This window comes from Cupressus sempervirens, chromosome 2 (assembly GCF_028749045.1).
Source record: "Cupressus sempervirens isolate cs-2001-9-10 chromosome 2, ASM2874904v1, whole genome shotgun sequence".
NCBI lineage: Eukaryota > Viridiplantae > Streptophyta > Pinopsida > Cupressales > Cupressaceae > Cupressus > Cupressus sempervirens.
The window spans coordinates 233281935-233303351 of record NC_143119.1 but is presented as its reverse complement, the minus strand read 5'-3'; the positions used below and the strand labels follow the sequence as shown (position 1 = coordinate 233303351).

Below are 21417 nucleotides of genomic sequence, written 5' to 3'. Positions count from 1 at the left end.
TAAGATGACATATTTAAGAAAATTGAAAAAGGTATCTTTTTCTTTGAAGTTGTTTTTCCCCATGAGTATAGATACGACATTCTTATCAAGTGTAAATATCTGAAGTTTTGAAATTTAATTCCTGTTGTTTGTTGCATACAGAAAAGTATCAATTGTATTCTAATTGTCATGGATTTCCACTATACATTGTCTTCACCTTTATCACACTGAAATCAATAGCGTAGAAATTTAAGCACATGTAGAGATATGTGTTGGCAATACGTTGTGAAATAACAGGCCAGACATTATAATGAAGCAGTTTCCCAGACCAGATGAGTGTTTGAGAAAAACTACCTATGAAAAGGTAAGACCATGAGATCATTGGAAAGCATACAATTGCTACAATCCACATCGGAAAAGAAAATTTCCAAAGAGTCCAAGGGTGAACTTGTTTATGGGAAGGCATAGTCTCTGCTTGAGATAGGCTTTCAAGATAAACAAAGCATAAAACTTCCACAGAGAAGTACAACAAATGGAAACTCACATAGAAGTTTGAAGGGAATTGCTAATCACTCAAAGGTGCACATTAACATCAGAATACATCCCTCAATTTTGGAATGAATCTAGAAATGTTTAACCATGCAACAAGAAAAGCTGCCAAACATTAGCAAAGCCGTCTGCAGATTCTTGCTGAACAATACTGAACCATGGAACTACCGCAGCAAAGTCCCCGGATGACTTGAAAAGTTGAGACCCACAATTTTATCGGTAGATGTAATGATTTGAAAACAGGCAAGACAGAAGATGAAACAATACACCATGAAGGCCAGATGATACACTCAAGTTGAGGTAACACTCAGATGAATTTTAAATGTTAAGGAAATACATAGTAAGAGTCAAAATAATGTACTTGAACATTAAACCTATTATTTTGTCAAAGGGAATTGGCCATGCAAGATCTTCTAGTTCCTTCATGTGAGAGACACAATAAGAGGAAAAGCAAGAGTGGGAAAGGAGAAAGGTGCTAAGTAGACTCCAAATGAGTAGTAGCAGAAATCGAACTCCAGAGAGAGCAATCTCTGTTTCCACTCCTATAAAGGATTCTCTTGGACATTTTCTTTATATTAGGAAGGAATGAAGCAAAAGCATCCAATCCAGATTTAAAGAACAGTTGCTCAAAAACAGAGCTGTAACATTATCAGTATTATACGGAACACTCTTGCAAATAAGTGGGATGGAAAAACTAAGGAACCTGTACCTCCCAAAGCCCAGAAAAGCAGAGTGATATCGAACGATATTCCATTAGTTTTGTAAAGAACATTTGAAAAAAATTGTAATCCTAAACTTACTAAGTAAAGAATAGCTTACTTTGTTGGGAAAAAACAATGTGCAAATATTCATTGAGACAAGAATCTAAACCAACAAAGATGCACAAACGTGCATACATTAATGAAAACATGAAATGGCCAAATAGCACATTGATAACATACAATAGTCAAACCAAACAAAATAGTAGCATTACGAGTGTGGACACTTCGCAGTCATTAGGATTGCCTAACATTCTTAAAGGGCCAATTAATGTTTTTGGAAGCATAATATTTATTATTGACTAATGTTTGGTGGAGGTACCTAGTTTGAGCAATAATTATGCAACTTCACATGACATTTACATTTAACAATTGTTCACAAGAAACCCTGGTTTAGAAATCATGGCACACTTAGTCAGAAAACACTACGAAGGGAACAACTCCATAGAACATTTATACATGAAATTGAATACACCCGCAACAGAGATATCTGGACTTGAAGTTTCAAGTACTCTCTATATTAAAAAATTTCTTAAGGCATTTGCCGATTGATCACATATTTTTGGAAGAAAAGATTCCTAACAAGTTGTGAGCAACGAGTTGGAAATGCTTTTAATAACCTATTGTATTTACCAGCAATATTCATCACTAGAAACTCACTCAATAGTAATCAATATACCTGGCTTGGGGTCAAGGGGCGCTGCTCCCAATTGCTCATTCTTCTTCCTTTATTTAAGTCACTTCCTAATACAGTCTGTTTCAAAAAGAAGCTGTTGCTGTCAACTTCATAATGATTGGGAAGTGAAGAGAATTTGTTCATTGATGCGAATTATAATTGTCTCACATTCTAAGTTTATAAGCCAGTCAAAAGAATGTACTTCATGTCGACTATAAAATTGGAATGCTTAAATTTTGTAATGATACACCTTTGCAAGGCCAGAAAGGCCACCCTTAGAGGATATATCAAGCTCTTGAAGATCCAAAACACCATCACAGAAGTGAAAACACTCTAGAGCTCCATATGACTCAGAAAGGTTCTTAAGGTCATGGTGAATAGAATAACCTTGAAGAAACTCAACCAAAAAATCATTCAAATTTCATTCTATAACTAAGACTGAAATCACCTATCTAACAAATCAAGAATATTCTTCCCATAAAAATATCATTGTGTTCTTTTACAGAAAAATAGAAAAAAGATACCTAAACGTGAAGCATCATACCTAACTTTAAAATGTTAGGAGAATGAAAAACAACTTTGAGGCAGGTGTCCAATGCACTAGCTTCTCTCTCAAATAGTCCTATCAAGTCAATTATTAGCACTTTTTTCCGAGTAGCAATCTGTAAAATAGAAACCTGCAAGGAAGTCATTTATGGAACATGTCAAACTGGAATATGCTCATGTCCCAATTCTATATATGGTATTTTAAACACTAATTGATATAAAATAAAAGTTTCTTTTCAAAGATATAAGCTGGAACATGATGGTCAGCTAATTAAAGACTAGCATTTGACATTTACTTAAAGTCTATTTGAAAAGATGCTAGTTAGTTTAGAAAGCAACAGAGACATCTGGAAGTAGCTTACATGAGAAAAAGAAGAAAATCATTAACTCGGTAAATGAAGTCAAACAACTCACTGTTGAACATCATAATCAATTTCAAAAGATGACAGCAGTCTAAAGTAAACATAAAATTAATAACCTAAAGGCTGAAACAAAGTACAAAATTTTTAGAATGTCCTTTTCTATTTCTTGTTGACCTGCCTTGATGGAATGTCCTCTTAAGCAATCTTGTAGGGTTTGGACTAATTTCTTATAACTACTATTGCAAGAGGCTTCTTTCTATCTAAAACTTGTATTCAATTCTTTTATTGGTCGAAAATGAATTTGAATAGAATGTGAGTTGCAAATGTATATTATCAATATCCTTATTTAATAACTTAGACAGGGGAAGTGCAATTGTCTGCTATCCTGATGTTATATAGGAATTATAGTGCCAAACAATGATTCTGATGTAATTCTCCAGTTAATTATGGTATAATTTCTGTATAATGGAAGTTGTCCTTGCTCAACAAATATTGATTATATAACCCTTACACTCAAATGCCTTGTGCAAGACAACCACTGATATAGTAGATATTGATCTGCAATTATATAGGGAATAGATATTGATCTGAATATATATGTTTTTTTGGGATCTGAAGAGTGCTTCAGATATGGACACACACACACACACACACGTTTATAGATATAATTCTCGAAGATCCCAGATAGTCACCACCAAATTGCTATCCATCATTGTAAAGTATCCTGATTGGTTGATCTGATGGATCCATTTTATTTTCAGCTTATTGTTCACTAGCTTGGCATGTATCTGAATCAAGTGATATAGTCTACCATTTTGGATTCTACAAATGGAAATTTGCATATCATTATTTGCCATTTTGGCAATAAGCCATTCTATGACTTTTCATATAATGTAATTTACACAGCCAGATGCTACTATCTGTTTGTTTAATTCCACTGTCCTCATTCTAGTCTTTGTATGCTCTCGCTTTTCCCACATTGAAAATTTGGGGTACAGAAAAAGTTAGGATTCAAGTGATTGCAGAAAATTCTTATGGATTTGAGCTAATGCCCTACTAGGGACATTACAGTGGTGTCAAAGTTGGTGGTCTTGCTAGATTATTTTCATAAACTAATCATTGTCATGCAAAGCTATAGTTTATATGCATCCCAAGGACACATCAAAGAGATATTATTAGAGCAAAATTAAAAATATAGTCCAAAGAATCAACAAGCAACAAATTGAGTTTCCATCTTCAAAATTTGTATTAGAAGAGACAAAAAATATGGAAAAAAGAGAGAGCTATGGGGGGAGAAGACTTACTATAGGCAAGGTATATCAAACTTGTGCAAGGGTAAGAACACCGTATACATACGTTGGCCTAATCGCTTCATAGCATGCAAAATAACATAACCTAGACCTCAAAATGGTATATCAAACTTGTGCAAGGGTAAGAGGACCCTAAAGGTTTGTTGGCCCAATCGCTTCAAAGCATGCAATACAATATAGTATACCTCAAAATGGCGAAGGAAGCATTTTTGGAGTCAATAGTCCTAATAGCACCCACACCCACACTTAGAGGATTGTTGTTGCTTCAATTGCTTGATCTTTCCAACCTACTTTTCTTCATAGAAAGAAAGTTATTGAATAATAAGCCAAAAATTCAATGGTGGATGACATCATAGCTTGTTCTGCTAGATACAAAGCACTACCAAATGAGATCCAACATAAAAGGTCTCTTGGTAGTTTTTAGTCATCTAATTCTCTTCTTGAGCATCATCACTACCTATAAATGCACTTTTTCTCATGAAGGCACATGACAATTAATCATCTACAACAGGGCTGAACTCTATTTCCTTCACCTTGCTAGAAGAAGCATTCTTTGTACTCCTTAGAAGGGTGCAATTTTTGGATGAAGCATCTAACAAGCTTCTTTAGTATGTTCTTTTCCATAATGCTTACAAAAATACATTTTGTTTTCCTTAGCCTTTGTTTTTATGATGATGTTAGCATCGTTTTTGACTTGTCTTTTCCTTTGCTAGAGTACCCACCTTTTTCACCCCCCCTACAATTTTGGTTGCTAAGCGAAGTTCTCCTATCACTTAGGAGGAGTTCTAGCTTAAAGAACATTATCAATCATTTCAATCTTGCCCAAAGGCATAAAGGTCATTACAACATTCTTTTACAACTTACTTAGATCTATTGTTCTCATTCTAGTCTTTGTATCCTCTTACTTTGTCCACATTGAAAACTTGATGTTCAAAAAAAGCTAGGATTTTATGTGATTGCAAAAAAGTCTTATGGATTTCAGCTAATGCCCTACTAGGGACATTATAGTGGTGTCAAAGCTAGCATATAAGATAAGCATTTTCTTGCAAAAAGCTATAGTTCTAATGAAGTATGGCTCTGATACGACTGATGAAGTACGGCTCTGATACCACTTGATGAAGGTACAACTCTGATACCACTAATGTAGATACACTCTGCAACCACTAATGAAGTACTGCTCTGATACCACTGACGAAGGGTCACACCACCCTTACCAACTCATGACAAAGAATGCAACAAGATCTCTCAAGATCCAATCCAAACCCAAGCTAGTCCAGCTCCACACTCTGGTAGAAACCTCTGAGATCTCAACTTGTGCTCGCAAGCCACCAAGCAACCTCCTTGTTTCTAAATTGCAGTCACTAGCTCTTCTCCAACTTTATCCAAGATCCAAGCGTAAACTGCCTCACATTCGGCGCTCTGTCTACACTCACAAGTCCATCACAATCTTGCTGTAAACTGCCTCACATTCGGCGCTCTGTCCACAGACTCAAGAAAACTCACTCTTCACTTCCTCCTTCTCTTTCACACCTTGAAACTTTCCAAGCTTTCCAAGCTTCCACTACTCAACTTTCTCCTTCACGAGCTTCTCCTCCTCGAGCTTCTCCTTAAGCTTCTACTCCTCAAGCTTCCCCCTTGAGCTTGATTTAGAAATGCTCATATGCCTTGCTTAAATAGGCACTTACCACCCCATGCATGACTTATCCACAACCTTCTAGAGTTCCTCCACAACCTTCTACAACTTCCACAACCTTCTACAACTTCCAAAACTTTCTACAATATTCATAACTTTCTAGAATTCTATCCACTCACCTCGATAAATGGAATGACAACCATTTATTTTTTTTATTTTTTTCTATTATGCCACCTATGCACCTCGAAAATAGAAATTACCTTTTCCTTTCTTTTCTCCTTTTTCCCTTTTTTTATTTTTTTATTATTTCTCTCTAATTTTCGTCACTTTCTCTCTCCTCCACAATTTTTTTTTTTCAAATTTTTTTTTTCCCCAATAATTTTCCCATGCAAGATGCTCCTGCATCAAGTTCATATGCATCCCAATGAAAAATCAAAGAGATATTATTAGAGGAAAATACAAAATATAGTCCAAAGAATCAACAAGCAACAAGCTGAGTTTCCATCTTCAAAATTTGTATGAAGAGACATGGAAAATTGAGAGAACTATCGGGGAAGAAATCTTACTATAGGCAAGGTATATCAAACTTGTGCAAGGGTAAGAGAACCCTATAGATACGTTGGCTCAATTTCTTCATAGCATACAAAATATTATAACCTAGACCTCAAAACAGTAAATCAAACTTGTGCAAGGGTAAGAGGACTCTATAGATACATTGGCCCAATCGCTTCATAACAAGCAATATAATATAACCTAGAACTCAAAATGGTGAAGTAGGTATTTTTTGAGTCAATAGTGCTTATAACACCCATACCCCACTTAGAGGATTGTCATTGGTTCAACTGCTTGATCTTTCCAACCTACTTTTCTTCATAGGAAAAAAGTTCTTGAATTATAAGCCCAAAATTTAATGCTCTTGAATTATAAGCTCAAAATTTAATGGTGGATGACATCATAGCTTGTTTTGCTAGATACAAAGAAATGCAAATAAGATCCGAAATGAAATGTCCATTGGTAGTGTTTAGTCATCCCATTCTCCTCTTTTGCATCATTACTACCCACAAATGCACTTTTTCTCATGTTGCCACATAACAATCAATCATCTACAACATAGGTGTACTCTATCTCCTCCGTCTTGCTAGAAAAATCATTCTTATTCTTTTTTTATTCCTTAGAAGGGTGCATTTTTAATGAAGCATTCAAAAAGCCTCTTTAGTATGTCCTTTGTCATAATGCTTACAAAAATACGTTTTTTGTTTTCCTTAGTTTTTGTCTTTATGCTAATGTTAGCATTGTTTTTAACTTTTGACTTGCATTTCCCATTGCTACAATCCCCACCTTGCTTATTTTCCTTACCCCCTACAATTTTGGTTGATAAGAGGAGTTCTGCCATCACTTAGGAAGTGTTCCATCTTAAAGAATGCTTTCATTCATTTCAGTCTTGCCCAAAGGGATAAAGGTCATTACAACATTCTCCAACTTCCTAGACCTTTATTCTTTGTTATTTGCATCCTTGTTTCCAACTTCAGCCATTTTTCTTTCCGCTTTGTTCTACTACCTAGTACTAATCTCAATCTCAAATGGACCCAAATCACCTCTTTCACTCGACCTAGTAATAGGCATGATAACCCTAATATTTCACCAAACAACTAAAACATCAACACTGAGAAGTAATTCTAACCCACTCTAATATCACTTGATCCTTGAACAAGGTGGATATTTCACACACTAAAGTTTAACATTATTTTATTTTGCAGCCTCCAAAAACACTTTACACACATCAAGTGTAATTTCAAAACACTAACATAGTTCTAATGTTGTATTTACTAAGGTGCAAGGTTTGGGTTCTACTAATCGGGTCTAGGTTTGTCGCGGGTTCAGATTTGGGCTAGGTTCGTGGTGGGTCTATGTGGGTTGGAGTATATGCAGACCCACGCAAATCTGCCATGAACCCGGGGGGTTTTGACAAGGACCTGAGAGGACCTTTAGGGACCTACGAGAAGCTATGGCCCACAAGATTAGAAAGTAACTTAAAAACACATTAAATATTACTTTTCTGCTAACCTTAAAAGGAGCCTATTAGAATACATCAAACACATTTTATTTCTCATTTGCTCTCTCATTTTGGTGTGTGCATTTTGCAAGTTTGAAGAGAAGGTGCTAGAGATTGATTGTGGAGCCACAAATTCTTCCAAGAACTATTTTTTAGTGTTTCAAATACGCATTTGATCTTTTCTTTTAGTTCTTTGCTTTCAAGATTTTGTATAAGTTTTGAAATATATATATATTTTTTTCATTTTTGTTATAGATGGCAACAATGAGCAGTCAGAGCTTGGTGGGTGGTGAGGGGCCCCACAAATATAAAATTGAAAAGGGTCTACTATGTGGAAGTATACAAAAAGACTTCAACAATGTCCTGCAAAAGGGGGGGGAGGGGTTTTATGGAAATGTAACTTTTGCAATGCCCACTATAGAAGTTCTTATAACCAAGTGAAACTTTATTTTCTAGGCCCAGGGAGGTATAGGGATCAATATGTGTGAGGGCTCAGGGACATAAAAGAAGGGGTTGGTTGCTAGTTTCTCAAAAGTAGCAATGTTAAAAGAACAAGAAGTTGATAGGTTAGTTTGAAGGGGGAAACAAGAAAAATCAATAAACAAAGCACCACCCCTCAAATAACCATTAGATGTCATCCCTTCTTGCCTATGGCTTCCAAGGATGAAGAAGATGTAGAAGCACTTGAAACCACCACTTGCAAGTAAGGCCCATTAGATAATTTATTTCAAAATGAATTAAGAGACATTGTCGATTTAAAGGTTGGGCTTTGCCTCTTTGTGAATGGCCTTCCATTCAATCTAGTTAGATCACCTTATTGGAGAGATGTTGCAAGCAAGAAATCAAGCCTCTATTGGTTACCAAGGTCCTGGATATGAAAAGGTGAGAACCACCTTTTAACATAGGGAGAGAATAAATGTAGAGAACCTTCTCAAACCACTAAGAGATACTTGGATCCAAACAAGAGTGACTATTGTCTCTGATGGATGGAAAGATTGCAAAAACTATCCATGAATAACTGTGATTGTTGTCTCCCCCAAGGGGTCTATGTTTTTTAAGGCGATGGATTGTGAATGGGAGGTAAAAGATGCTGAGTTTATTTCCCGCATTCTTATTGAATCAATAGAGTCTGTAGGTGTTGATAATGTTGTCCAAGTAATAACGGACAATACAAAAGTTTGTAGGGCTATGGGTGATTTGGTAGAGGCATGATATGATCACATCTTTTGGACACCATGCACCATCCACTCCTAAAATTTGGCGATGAAAGCACTTGGGACCCAAATTGAATGGGTGAAAAAGGTACATGAGGAGGGTGAGGAGATCTAATTGTTTGTGAGATACCATATGTCACAACCAATTTTCAGAACTTTCTCCAATGTAGAATCATTGAAGGTAAATTTTAAAATTTAATTTCTTTAGTTTTATTTATCATTTTGTATCATGTTTATACAATTGAATAAAATATTTTTGTGTTGTTTACATATTTAAGATGTGTTATTAACTTGCAATTAAGATGTTACTCGATGGCTGAATTTCTATTTGCTTCACATGCAATCGTCCTTAGACAGCTTGTAAGGGTGAAAGATGCATTGCCCTAGATAGTTATTAGAAACCAATGGGGTGTCCAGAAGCAATTGAATACAACAAGGACCCAAAAGGTGAAGGCAATGATCTTGGGTGATGATTGGTGGGCTCATGTGGATTATGTATTAGAATTCATCGAGCTTGTCATGTCTATGCATCAGTTTGCCAACATTGATGAGCCTTGTTTGGGGGGACATCTATGATGCCATGGACACTTGTTAGAGAAAATAAAATTGGTACGTTAAATGCAATCCTCTATCTTTGTTTATTAAGAGATTTTAATTCCTTAATTTTTAATTAACATTACATCAAGATAACTTACATGAACATCATTTGACATTAATGCAATCAGATTTCCACAATCCATGATTTATAATGCTAAGTTTCTGAATTAGACTGTGTAGAGATTTTTCATCAACGTTTCGAATCACACTACGTGATCCATCATTAGGATGAGAGAGCAAGAGGTGTCAAACAATGTAAGATGCAGATTTGGCATAGGGTCACTTAATAAAGGAGACCAAGAAGAGAGGGACTGCACATGCCCCAATGCAAGACAAATGAAGTAAAATAAAATAAAGACCAAAAACAAACAAACATGGGGGAGAGACTAAACCAACCAAGACACAAAGTGAAGGCACCAAGAAAGATAACAAAGATAATAATGCCAAGACAATAAAAATGTATGTATATGGTATGTGTTTGTATGTATATAAACAAGTATCTAATACATATAAAACAAGTATATACCTACAAATCTCATACATACATATATCTATAAAATATATATACTTATATGTGTGTAATATATATAACAGGTATATACATGCAAAACTAATACAAACGCAAATCAAAAAAAATTATATATATATATATATATATAACATATGTGTAAGTATATATTCTATATCCTATATAGTAAAAAATATACACTACCAATTTATAAGTACACATTATAAATGTCTATATATATATAATGTGCACTTATACACAACTAGACGAATATAAACCCCCAAACGCATCTAACGTATGTAAATATATATATAAATAAATAATATATATATATATATATGAAACAAAAAGCATGAGAATGCTAAAAATATATATATGAAATAAACTTTCATATATATCAAGTTATGCAAAGGAGAGAGCATGATCCTAAAGACACCTTGTACAAAAAGGTGGAGTCAATTGTTCTTCATTGCTAGATCAAGATGACTACACCTTTACACCTCTTGGCATATACACTATCTCCCAGGTATTATAGTGCTGAGATACTTGGTATTCTTGGTAGAGTGCCACCATGCAAAGATCCTGAGGTTGCTAGTGGGTATAAAAAGGCATTCAGTAGGCTCTTTAGTGATGCTAAGGTGGCATCAAATGTTAGGAGAGAGTTTGGAGATTTTGTCTCAATAAGAGATGCAAACCCTAATGCTATTAATGATGAAAGAAGAATGAATGGTTTTACATGGTATTACCCAAATCTAAACCCGTCCCAAAACCCGAACTGGTAACTTAGCAGTTTCAGTATGAAGATCAACAAGAAAACATAGAAACAATACAAGAAAGTGGATATATATTGATGCATGTGACAATTACTAAAACATAATAGGTTTACCCTTGAGAAACCCTAAAAGCGGGAAAAAATTCTACCAAAAGTGAGCAATTTTCACCTTAATCAATTATGTACCTGTTGAATACACATTGACAAGTTGACAACATGTTTACACAATTTACAAACCGTATAATGGTATTGATATCTCCAAACTCTTGGTATTAATGGTTAACTTGACTAATGATCATTACAAAAGGATAATAAGAAAGGTAATCCTTGCACATGATGTACAATAATGTGTTCTAGCCCTCCAATGACTATAAAGGCACTAATAAACATGTTTTCCCACACTTGAAGATTGTAAAAGATTATTAAGTCCAGGTTTCTTATTTGAAGATTTTAATCTGAATGAGATCTATGCCAAATGTGTATGTGAATCAAATTCAATTATGTGAATCAAATTCAATATTAAGAAATACTGAATATTAAAGTATGATTGTAGAACTCCAAATAAGGCAAAGCATTTATCGATTTCAATACTGTCTTCCCTCGACGAGTATATGCATATGTATGACATTGAAAGACAATGTCTTTTCACTAATTGTGATCTGTTGTGCAGATAAACAATTATTAACTGATGCTAATTAAGATTAAATTGAATTTAATCACACCTCTACACAAGGTCACCGATCTCAATGGAGATTTTGTATATGCATGTTCACCAATCTCTTGATCAAGCACAATCAATATAAGAACATGAAATGTCAAAGAATGAATTTGTATGAACAAATCAATATAGTACTTGGATAGAAGAAACAGATTTATAGGATGATAATATATTGACCTGCATTATGGTATGTGTGTATATGTATTAATATAAGCCAAATGAATTAGTATGTATGCATGTATGTTATTGGCAGCTCAAGGGAGATTATATCATATTATATCATTATCTAATTTATTTGAACGTATCTATTCATCAACACTCCCTCTAAGCTAGGGAAGACAAATAATCTAACCAAGTATATATGTATATCACAATAGGCTCATCCATTGTGAAAAGAGATATCATCTAATTCATGACATCTGAGGATATAATATGCTCAAGAATATCAAGTCACATGCCATCCTTCCTATTTAAATCCACGTGATGGTATGTGCACTAACATCACATCTCATGATGTCTACCATAACAAATCATGGCATATCCACATAAACTCTTTTTCACCATGATTATCTTGTATGGACACAATGACCTTCAACTAGTATCAAGTCTCATGATATCCATCAAAATGTCCAAGAGATACTAACTATCACGACATGTCCACGAATATCAAGTCACATGATATTCATCATGATAGTGAATATTGTAAAGTCATCACCTTACAATGTTAGATACAAATGTATATTATTTGAAAGATCGTCACCTTTCAAAAATGTACACAAGGGGGGCCATAAAGTCATGGAGTCACACAAATGACAATAAAATATTTTTACACACAGACACTGTAGGTTCTCTCACGTGGTGTGGTCATGGCATCATACACATGACATCTACCATGAATCATATCAGAGGGTGGATCCATTATGGTTCAATCCATAGAGTGAAAACAATGGCTTTCACCTCAAATTTCTCTCTCAAAGGAAGGAATACACAAGGATACAAACGATAGATTAGTGATGTTGAAGTTCCTTCTCAACTAAGACTTCATTCTCCAGCGTATTAAGCTTGTCCCAGAAGTACACAAAACTTCTCTCGAGCATGAGGCTTGGCGAGAATGTCAGTCATCTGTTCTTCGGTGATAATGTACCTCAATTGAAAGTTAGAGGAACCATCTCAACATGGTCTACTCCTTTTGAATGAATATCATTGGATGTCAACAGATGTAGACCCTTAGGCTGCTCCCTCTATCACGGAGACATGTCCTATTCATATATTCCAGCCATGGAAAATATCTTGTTCCAAGGGACTCATCATTAGGCACATGATTTATTAGTTTAACACTCACAACATTGTTCACGAGAGCAACTTCCCACACACAAATGTACTTGTTTGATTCTATTGTAACATGAGTGAATGTAGTAAGTTGTGGATTTATCCCCAAATTTGGCTACATTAGGCATTCATGCTAATTCGGCTTCCTTCTAAGGCTCCAAGTACATTTGTCATCCTTTTGGCCTCCTCATCCAAGGTTTCATCTGGTAGATGATTTGACTCTAGCTTGATTGCTACAATTTCCTAGTCACTAGAGAAACCATCTTGATATGGTCTATTCCCTATGAATTAATATGACCAAGATCCTCAAAAATCAGCTGAAACATATCCTCTATCTTCCCCCTCTATTATAAAAAAACATGCTTTGACTCACAATAAGATGAGTGAATGTAATAAATTTTGGATTTACCCTTAGGCTTAGCAACACCAAACATTCAGGCTAATGTGGCTTCCATCTGAAGCTTTAAGCACAGGCATCAACTATTCAAACTCCTCATTCAAGGTTGAATTAGGTGGATTTGCTAGACTGCCTCTGAATGTTATTTCCTTCTATTAGAAGAGCCATCAACTCAGTCTCACAATTGCAGGCCTCAAACTCTTTCTCCCTTGAATGCAATCTCTTGTGCTTCTTGATCTGACATATGACATTCACGAACATTATGAATTACTTATCTCTTTGTGTGTGATACTCCTTGTTAATTCACATCAAGCTCACATCAGTATGTTGAGCATGTCGTACCATGTAATGTTCGACAGTTTTGGGACTGATGAAGTCAAATCCATTGTACCCAACTCTGATTCTCATAATCTTATGGATGGAAATTTCTGCAACATTATTGATTTGCTCAAGTAAGCATTATCTTTAGTCCTTAACAATAAAACAGTTAAGCCCTGATGACACTCCATCAGAAACTTATAATCTTGGACTACAAAGAATATATAGTGAACGCAATTCATAACAGACCTCTCAGTATCATGGATTCAAAGTTCACATATTCTATACTAATAAGTAGTAACTGCAATAGAGAAGTTACAATGAACAGCTTAGAGTCTCTTTTATCTTGATCATCATAGATCTTCTCATAAGCCATGGCTAAATCCATAATTTTGTAATAATAATACTAAGGAAGTTGTCCAGACAAAGTCTACAACAGAGAACAGTAATCGTTGTCCATATCAATGACGAATCACTGTCCAAAATAGTGCTTCTGTAGTATACCAAAAGATGGTTTTTCAGCTTGACGGATATAAATATCTTTCATCTCAAAATTTGTATCATAAATCTCACAAATATAGTATTGATGTTTTGTCAAGGACCTTGATGGTTGTATCAGACTGAAGACTTCAACATGAGTATTCATTGATTTCTATAGTGGCATTAAGTCAACCACTTTCCATACGTTCACTAGTCAAATAACTAAGTGCTGTTCAATGCTTGAATCGTATATTTTGTTATTACCAGACCGTGATAAAGACAAATGTAAGCATGTCTATATTTCCAGATTTTACCACCAATGTATTTAGATAGTTGCAACTGATTATGCTTCAGATTTACATACACATGGAATCTCAGAACCCAATCTCTGCAACAGGAATGATTATTCAGAAGACACATTTTCACATTCAAATTCTTCTGAAATTTATTCCTTTGACGTGAGTGCCTAAATAGAGACGCAAATGTTGTAACTTCACCCATATTCACCCAATGTTTTGAGAAAGTAATCAATTGTATTTTATTTATCAGTTTGTACAAAAATTATTGATTTGGAGGATGAGCTCTCCAGGTTGCTTGTGCTTGTATCTCTTAATAGCTAGTTTCTTTAAGTACAACACACAGGAGTGAGTATTCAGCATAATGAAATGTAAGAATTCACACAATGAGGGCATTCACGTCCGGAGAATAATTCTCAGCATAGAACCTCAAGCTTTCAGATATAGAACTGATCAGCACACACAATCGCATATATAGAGATTACCATTATAGGAAAACCCTATAATCAAGCCCGATCTTAGAATGCATTGATATTTATTATGCCCTTCTTCAAAAAAACTTGTGAAATTTTTCTCTCTTCAATAATAGTGGAAATTCCACGGTTTGATAAAGTCTATTAAACCTTTTTCGGGACAGAATTCACCCAGTAAGAAAATGATTCTTATGAATAATTACTAACCCTGGAAGCTCTAATATCTATCTCCAGAGTTATTCATATCATCACCCAATCATAATTATTGGACTCCTCCCCAAAGGAGTCGAATGAATAATCCTCTAGGATTAAACACTGGTGCACAAAAACTCCATTGTTAGGCATGACCATCTTCTCTTGGTTTACTTTTCCATTGGATTTCAACATCAGGATATATCACCATAGGCCAATCTGGCAGTAGATGAATATTGTTGTAGATAAGTATCTCACTGTAGATATATCAACCCTCGACTATATGTTCAATCTGCTTCAATAGATAGCATTTATTTTCAAGGATATATGCCGTATATATAACCTCTGTTGTAATATCAGTATGCAATATATGTTATTGTCTTCTGTAAGTATTCTGCATATTATATATTATCTTCTGCAATATTTATTATGGTTGCTGTGTATGTACTGTATATTGTCTTTGATGTTTTGATATGCACTTGTATATTGAATATATAAGATTACTGCAGTTATGCATATCGATCTGCAATTTATCAGCAAATCTTCAATGTGTAATGATATATTTGGTGTTGATATCCACGAAGAAGATAGTAATGTTGATAATGAAATGGAAACCTTCTAATAACCTTTACCATCTGATCTTCCTCCCAGGCTTTTTGCTCTGATACAATGTAAAAGATTCTTTTGTCCAGAATTCTTATTTGAAGATTTCAATCTGAATGAGATAGTCTTGATCTATGCCAAATGTGTATGTGAAACAAATTCAATATTAAGAAATAGTGAATATCGAAGTATGATTGCAGAACTCCAAATAAGGCAGAGCATTTATCAATTTCGATACACTCTTGCCTGGACGAGTATATACATATATATGACATTGAAAAGACAATGTCTTGAGTGGACGTGTCTCCACAAGTGGAGACATGTCCACCCAAGACATGTCCCTTCACTAATAGTGATCTGTTGTGCAGATGAACAATTACCAACCGGTGCTAATTAAGGTTAGTTTGAGTTTAATCACATCAATACACAAGGTTGCCAATCTCAAGGGAGATTCTGTCTATTCATGTTAGCCAATCTCTTGACCATGGCACGCTCAATATAAGAACATGAACAGTCACTAATAGTGATCTGTTGTGCAGATAAACAATTACCAACCAGTGCTAATTAAGGTCAGTTTGGATTTAATCACACCACTACACAAGGTCACCAATCTCAAGGGAGATTCTGTCTATGCATGTTAGCCAATCTCTTGACCATGGCACAATAAATATGAGAAAATGAAATGTCAAAGAATGAATCTGTACGAACAGATCAATATTGTACTCGGATAGGAGTAACAGATTTATATGATGATAATATTTTGATCTGCATTATAGTATATGTGTATATGTATTAATATAAGCCAAACGAATTAGTATGTATGCATGTATGTTATTAGCAGATCAAGGGAGATTATATCATCATCTAATTTATCTGAACAAAGCTATTCATCAGCAAACATAAAATGAATCATTTTAACCCTTCATGTTCCATACTCTGTTTGTACAATGGAAACATCATCACTTCTATTACAATAATAGATAAGTCGTCTATTATTAGTTAATGATTATCTATTGTAAATATCTAATTAGCTTTAAGTTTGCTTTCGTTTTTTGCTTTCTCTAGAATAGAATGTTTTTGTTCTTTACGATCGTTTCCTAAGGAAACATTATCTCATTCTTTTGTATAAATTGACCTTTCGGTCTCTGTTAATATCAAGCAAGTATTTACCAATTATTTTGTAATATGGTATCAGAGCTAAATACTTAAATTTTTTCGGAAAAATTTATAATAATTTCTTGAAATTATTTGTTTAAATTTTTCCAAAATTATTTCAGCTAATTTTTCCAAAAACCCGCCTAGGATTTTCTGCTTGGAGAAATTCCCGAATTAGGGTTTGCAAATCGCATGAAAATTGTGGCCATTTTTTACCATTTGTGACTGGTATATGCAAATCACGATTTCTTTTGGCCGAGCTCCTTTGCAAATCGTGATTTTTTTTGGCCGAACTCCTCTACAAATCACGGCTTCATGACTGGAAAAACGCATTTTTTGGAGGTTTGTGTATGGTCGACCCGCATCTAAAATTCACGGGCATCCTTCAAACATTTAAAAAACCCTGTGTTTTGACTACAAACTCGCGATTTTTTGGAGGTCCAACATTCGTAGTTTCATGGTTGTTTTTCCCTATTCGCGTGACCTTAAGGTGTCGGTTTTCTGAGTTTATCTACGTTTTTCCTCCTCCATATTGCCATGACCTCCTTCAAGTATTGGTCGACTGTGAAAACCACCATTTTTTTGCAAATTTGACCTTCAAAAGCCGTCGGCTAGGGTTTTGCTCGAAACCCTAAATTTTGAGCTTGGAAATTTTTTTGCTTGCAAATTCTTGGTGGGTTTTTCAAGAGCTCAATTGGGTTGTCGTCCATTTTTTTGGGTGCCTCAATTTTTGTGCCTTGATTTTCGAGCCAACGGATCCAAAAACTGATATCATAGTCTTTTTAAGTTTTTTGAGCTCTCTTCTGAGTCACTCTTCGTTTCTTCTAGCTCTTTCGTATTTTTGCCTCGTAGAACATGCCTTTACAGATTTTCACAGTTTTTCATTGAAAAACATGCCATAACATCCCTGACAAATATTTTGCTTGAGCATAACTCAAAATTCAATGGTCAAAATTATGGTACCTAGAAGTAGCGGATCATTGCAATTTTTGAATATCAGAATATCGATCAACTTTTTCTGCGTGTTATGAAGCGTCCAACTTCTCCGGGTCTTGATCAAGATACCTAGGATCTGAATAATCGAGAGGCAATGATGCTTCTCAAATTATCTGTGGTTGATGATTAGCTTTCTCAGATTACATCTGGCAAGATAACTGCTGAGATCTAGACACATCTCAAAGGTCTTCATGAGACTTTTGAAAAAAACAGTCTTCTTTCTAAAAAATACTCTATTTTCTATTGTCATGGATGAATTGGATTCAGGAAATCCATGATCAGTTACTTGCCATTGGTTGCAAGATGTAGGAAGAGGATATTATGGTTATCACTCTTCGGAGTTTACCAAAATCCTATGAGCATTTTATTGAGACTCAACATCACATCTTCTGGTGTTGATTTGAAGTTCATTGATCTCTGCACACTACTGCTTCAGCAAGATCGGTGGAAACAATAGTTCGGTAGCAACTCTAATTCCACTTCCACCGAGAAAGCCTTTGCTCTGAAATCCTTTTAGAAGGATAAGGGCAAGTTTCAACAGCCATCTCAGTGGAAGTCTTCTGCTCTAGCACCAGATGGTTCCAGAAAGAAGAACATTCAATGCAACTACTGCCACAAGTTTGGACACATGAAGGTTGAATGTCGAAAGTGCTTAGCTACATAGTCTAAGCAATCAGGTTCGCAGCCCAAAGCGAACAGTGCAGAGCACATTGAGCAGGCGAAATCTACTTTTTATACCTTCATGGCTAAAAGACCTACAAATCATGTGAAGTCATCTACCTGGTACATTGATTCAGGTGCCTTTTGTCATTTCACTCACTGCAGAGATTGGTTTACTAACTACCAGCCTTATTCATACTTTGTTATTTTTGGTGGCTGTAATGATCCCATCTTTTAGCTCTCACGTTCTCCAAAGTCTAAGTGGAGGATAAGAAGAAATTAAATTAATTTCTTATAAAGTCATTCAATTTAAAGGTGCCTTTGTATTTAATTAATTTAATTATTTACAAGGGAGTAGCTTCTAGGGTATGTATTAATTATTGGAAGGACAGAAGCCTCTCGTGATTTAATTAATTATTGCCAGGGAGGAATTTCTAGGGTACGCATTAATTATTGGAAGGAGGAAGCTTTTAGCTCTTGCAATTAATTAATGTTTTAGTTCCTTCCAGAAGGATGAAGAAAAGGATAAATAGGGCTGAAAGTCTCATTGCTGATGATCAGATGATTGTGAATTGCATTTGATAAGAGCTTGGATGTGTGAATCACACTCCCTTCTTTTGACAATAGAGGACGTTCATTCTCTGTTGTAACATTCTAGACATCATTCCCTTAGGGTTTGGCCTTTGGAATACATCTCTTTGTAATTGATTGCAGCATTCATAGCATTAATATTATTTCAGCCTTGGTTTAGCTTTTGGACATTCCTGGGTGTCCATTACAGTGGTATTAGAGCCATTAGTCCTGCCATCCTATGGAGTTTTTATAGGGAATTTGTGTTTACTGTACAGGTAAAGAAAATGAACGCATACAGACAATAGAACATGAACAGAAGAACTTATATTATTATTCGCAATAGTAGATGATTAATCATTTACAATGATCCCAGACGGGATATAAATACTACCACCGAACCTTCTCGAAGGAGTCCGTCGGCCACAAATATTCTATCCGCTACAAACTATTCACCGATGACGTCGGCTACAGAATACAAAAACACCGCCGGACCGTCAGCTACAGAATACAGAAACACCGCCGGACCGTCGGCTACAAAATACAAAATACCGTCAGACCGTCAGCTGCAGAATACAAAATACCGCCAGAACCATCCAGTCGGCTAACACCATCCCCCCCAAAAAGAAAAGTCGTCTCCGGACGACAGTTAAAAAATAACTGAGACAAATTAACAAACAAAATACATTAACAGAGTGACTACAACAAGAGAAATCTGCTTCTGTCACATCACTTCCACATTCATCCCGTTACATCTGTAGCCTCTGCTAACACAATACTGTCTCCTCAAGCTGACCTTGATAGCCACCTGTGCTGCTTTCTCTGTTTTCAATTCTTCGGTACCCTGAGCCAAGTGTCGCTGCACTACCTCCAACTGGATGATCAGCTCCTCCCGAGCTCTCTACGCATCCACCAAGACAGCCTCACAGCCAACACTTGCTCCCACTACCTTTAGTACACAAAAAATCCATGCTTGCAGCAACTTCAACTCTTTTGAACTGGTCAGACTCCCACGATTGATATCCGCAACGGCTGGGAGTCCAGGGGGCAACGCCCCCGGTGGGGTCCCTCGTCGCCAAGACCAAATTAGCACTTCGAAACCCACACAAAAATGCACGAAACACACCATTTCTGTCATTATCTGCCGATTCTGCACTCTTTCTGGCAACCATGGATGTGTCCCCTTCTCTTTGGCATCATCTATCACTCATTCTGAACAACTTGATTCTGTCGTCTTTTTTTTTTTTTAAATTGTGTCCTCTACAATCCACCACAAATCCCTCTGCACACAGAAATTCTTCTCCTTCTGGCAGAACAAGCACTTTTCTTTATGTCTCTGTTTCCCCGCGGAAGTTTGGCTGGAGGAGGGAATGGAGTCTGGCGGAAATGTTTTTTACCCACGGCCTTTCTTTTTACCAGCGAAGACTACCCGTGGACCTTCCCTTGTTACCAGCGGAGAAAGACAAGTTTTATGCCTACGGTCTTGTTTTTGGCGGAGGAGAAACTTTGACTGGCCAAGCTGAATCTTTTAATTACACCCGCGTCCTTTCCGCGGCCTTTCTTTCCTTACCCGTGGCCTTTCTTCTCCTACCCGCGACCTTTCTTCTCCTACCCACGGCATTTCTTTCCTTACCCGCGGCCTGGTGGAGGAAAAATTGTTTTAAGCCCGCGGACAGGTTGTTGCCCGCGGGGCTTATATTAACCCGCGGGCAGGCTGTCCGCGGGTCTGTCCTTAGTCGCCTGTGGGCCTTGTCTTCTTCACCTGCGGGCCGTCAGTTGCCCGCGGGGCTTTGTTTGTAACACCCGCGGACAGACTGTTGCCCGCGGGGCCTTTCTGTCCGTGGGGTCCTTAATTTATTTATTTTTTTAAATTTTTTTAAAAAAAATTTTTAATATATTTTTCAAATTTTTTTTTTTTTTTCTCAATTTTTTTTTTTTTTTTAATTTCTTTTTTTTTCTAAAAGAAATCAAATAACAGAGGTACCTCCATTTTGCCTCCAGGCGTCGCCATTTTGCAACGACGATGGAGTCAGCTGGCCATCCTGTGACAGCGACAGAGTCTTCCTAGCACCATATATTTTGAATTTGGATTTGTTGACTACCGGAGGTATCTTCTGCCCGTCCAAAGTTGATAATCTGATCGCTCCATTGTCGCCGACCTTTCGAATCTGATATGGTCCAACCCATCTGCCCTTAAACTTTTCCACTTTGATTTCATTTTGATCGTCGTACGCCTTACGTTTGTTCTGTGCCACCCCCGTCGCCCACTGTGC

At 36.1% G+C, this 21417-nt stretch overlaps 1 protein-coding gene across 6 annotated transcripts in view; it reads right to left on the bottom strand.

Annotated features, from left to right (window-relative positions):
- Positions 1–21417, bottom strand: part of LOC149571899 (uncharacterized) — a 78178-nt gene that overhangs the window by 44637 nt on the left and 12124 nt on the right. For 5 of the 6 annotated variants that reach the window (XM_089813306.1, XM_089813303.1, XM_089813305.1 and 2 more), the window contains 3 exons: positions 2507–2639; positions 2213–2349; positions 1966–2040 (listed from right to left, as the gene is read on the bottom strand). In XM_089813306.1, coding sequence (XP_089669432.1) covers positions 1966–2040; positions 2213–2349; positions 2507–2639 — 345 coding nt within the window. The remainder of the gene's footprint in view (positions 1–1965; positions 2041–2212; positions 2350–2506; positions 2640–21417) is intronic. The other variant, XM_089813307.1, reaches the window with a different exon arrangement.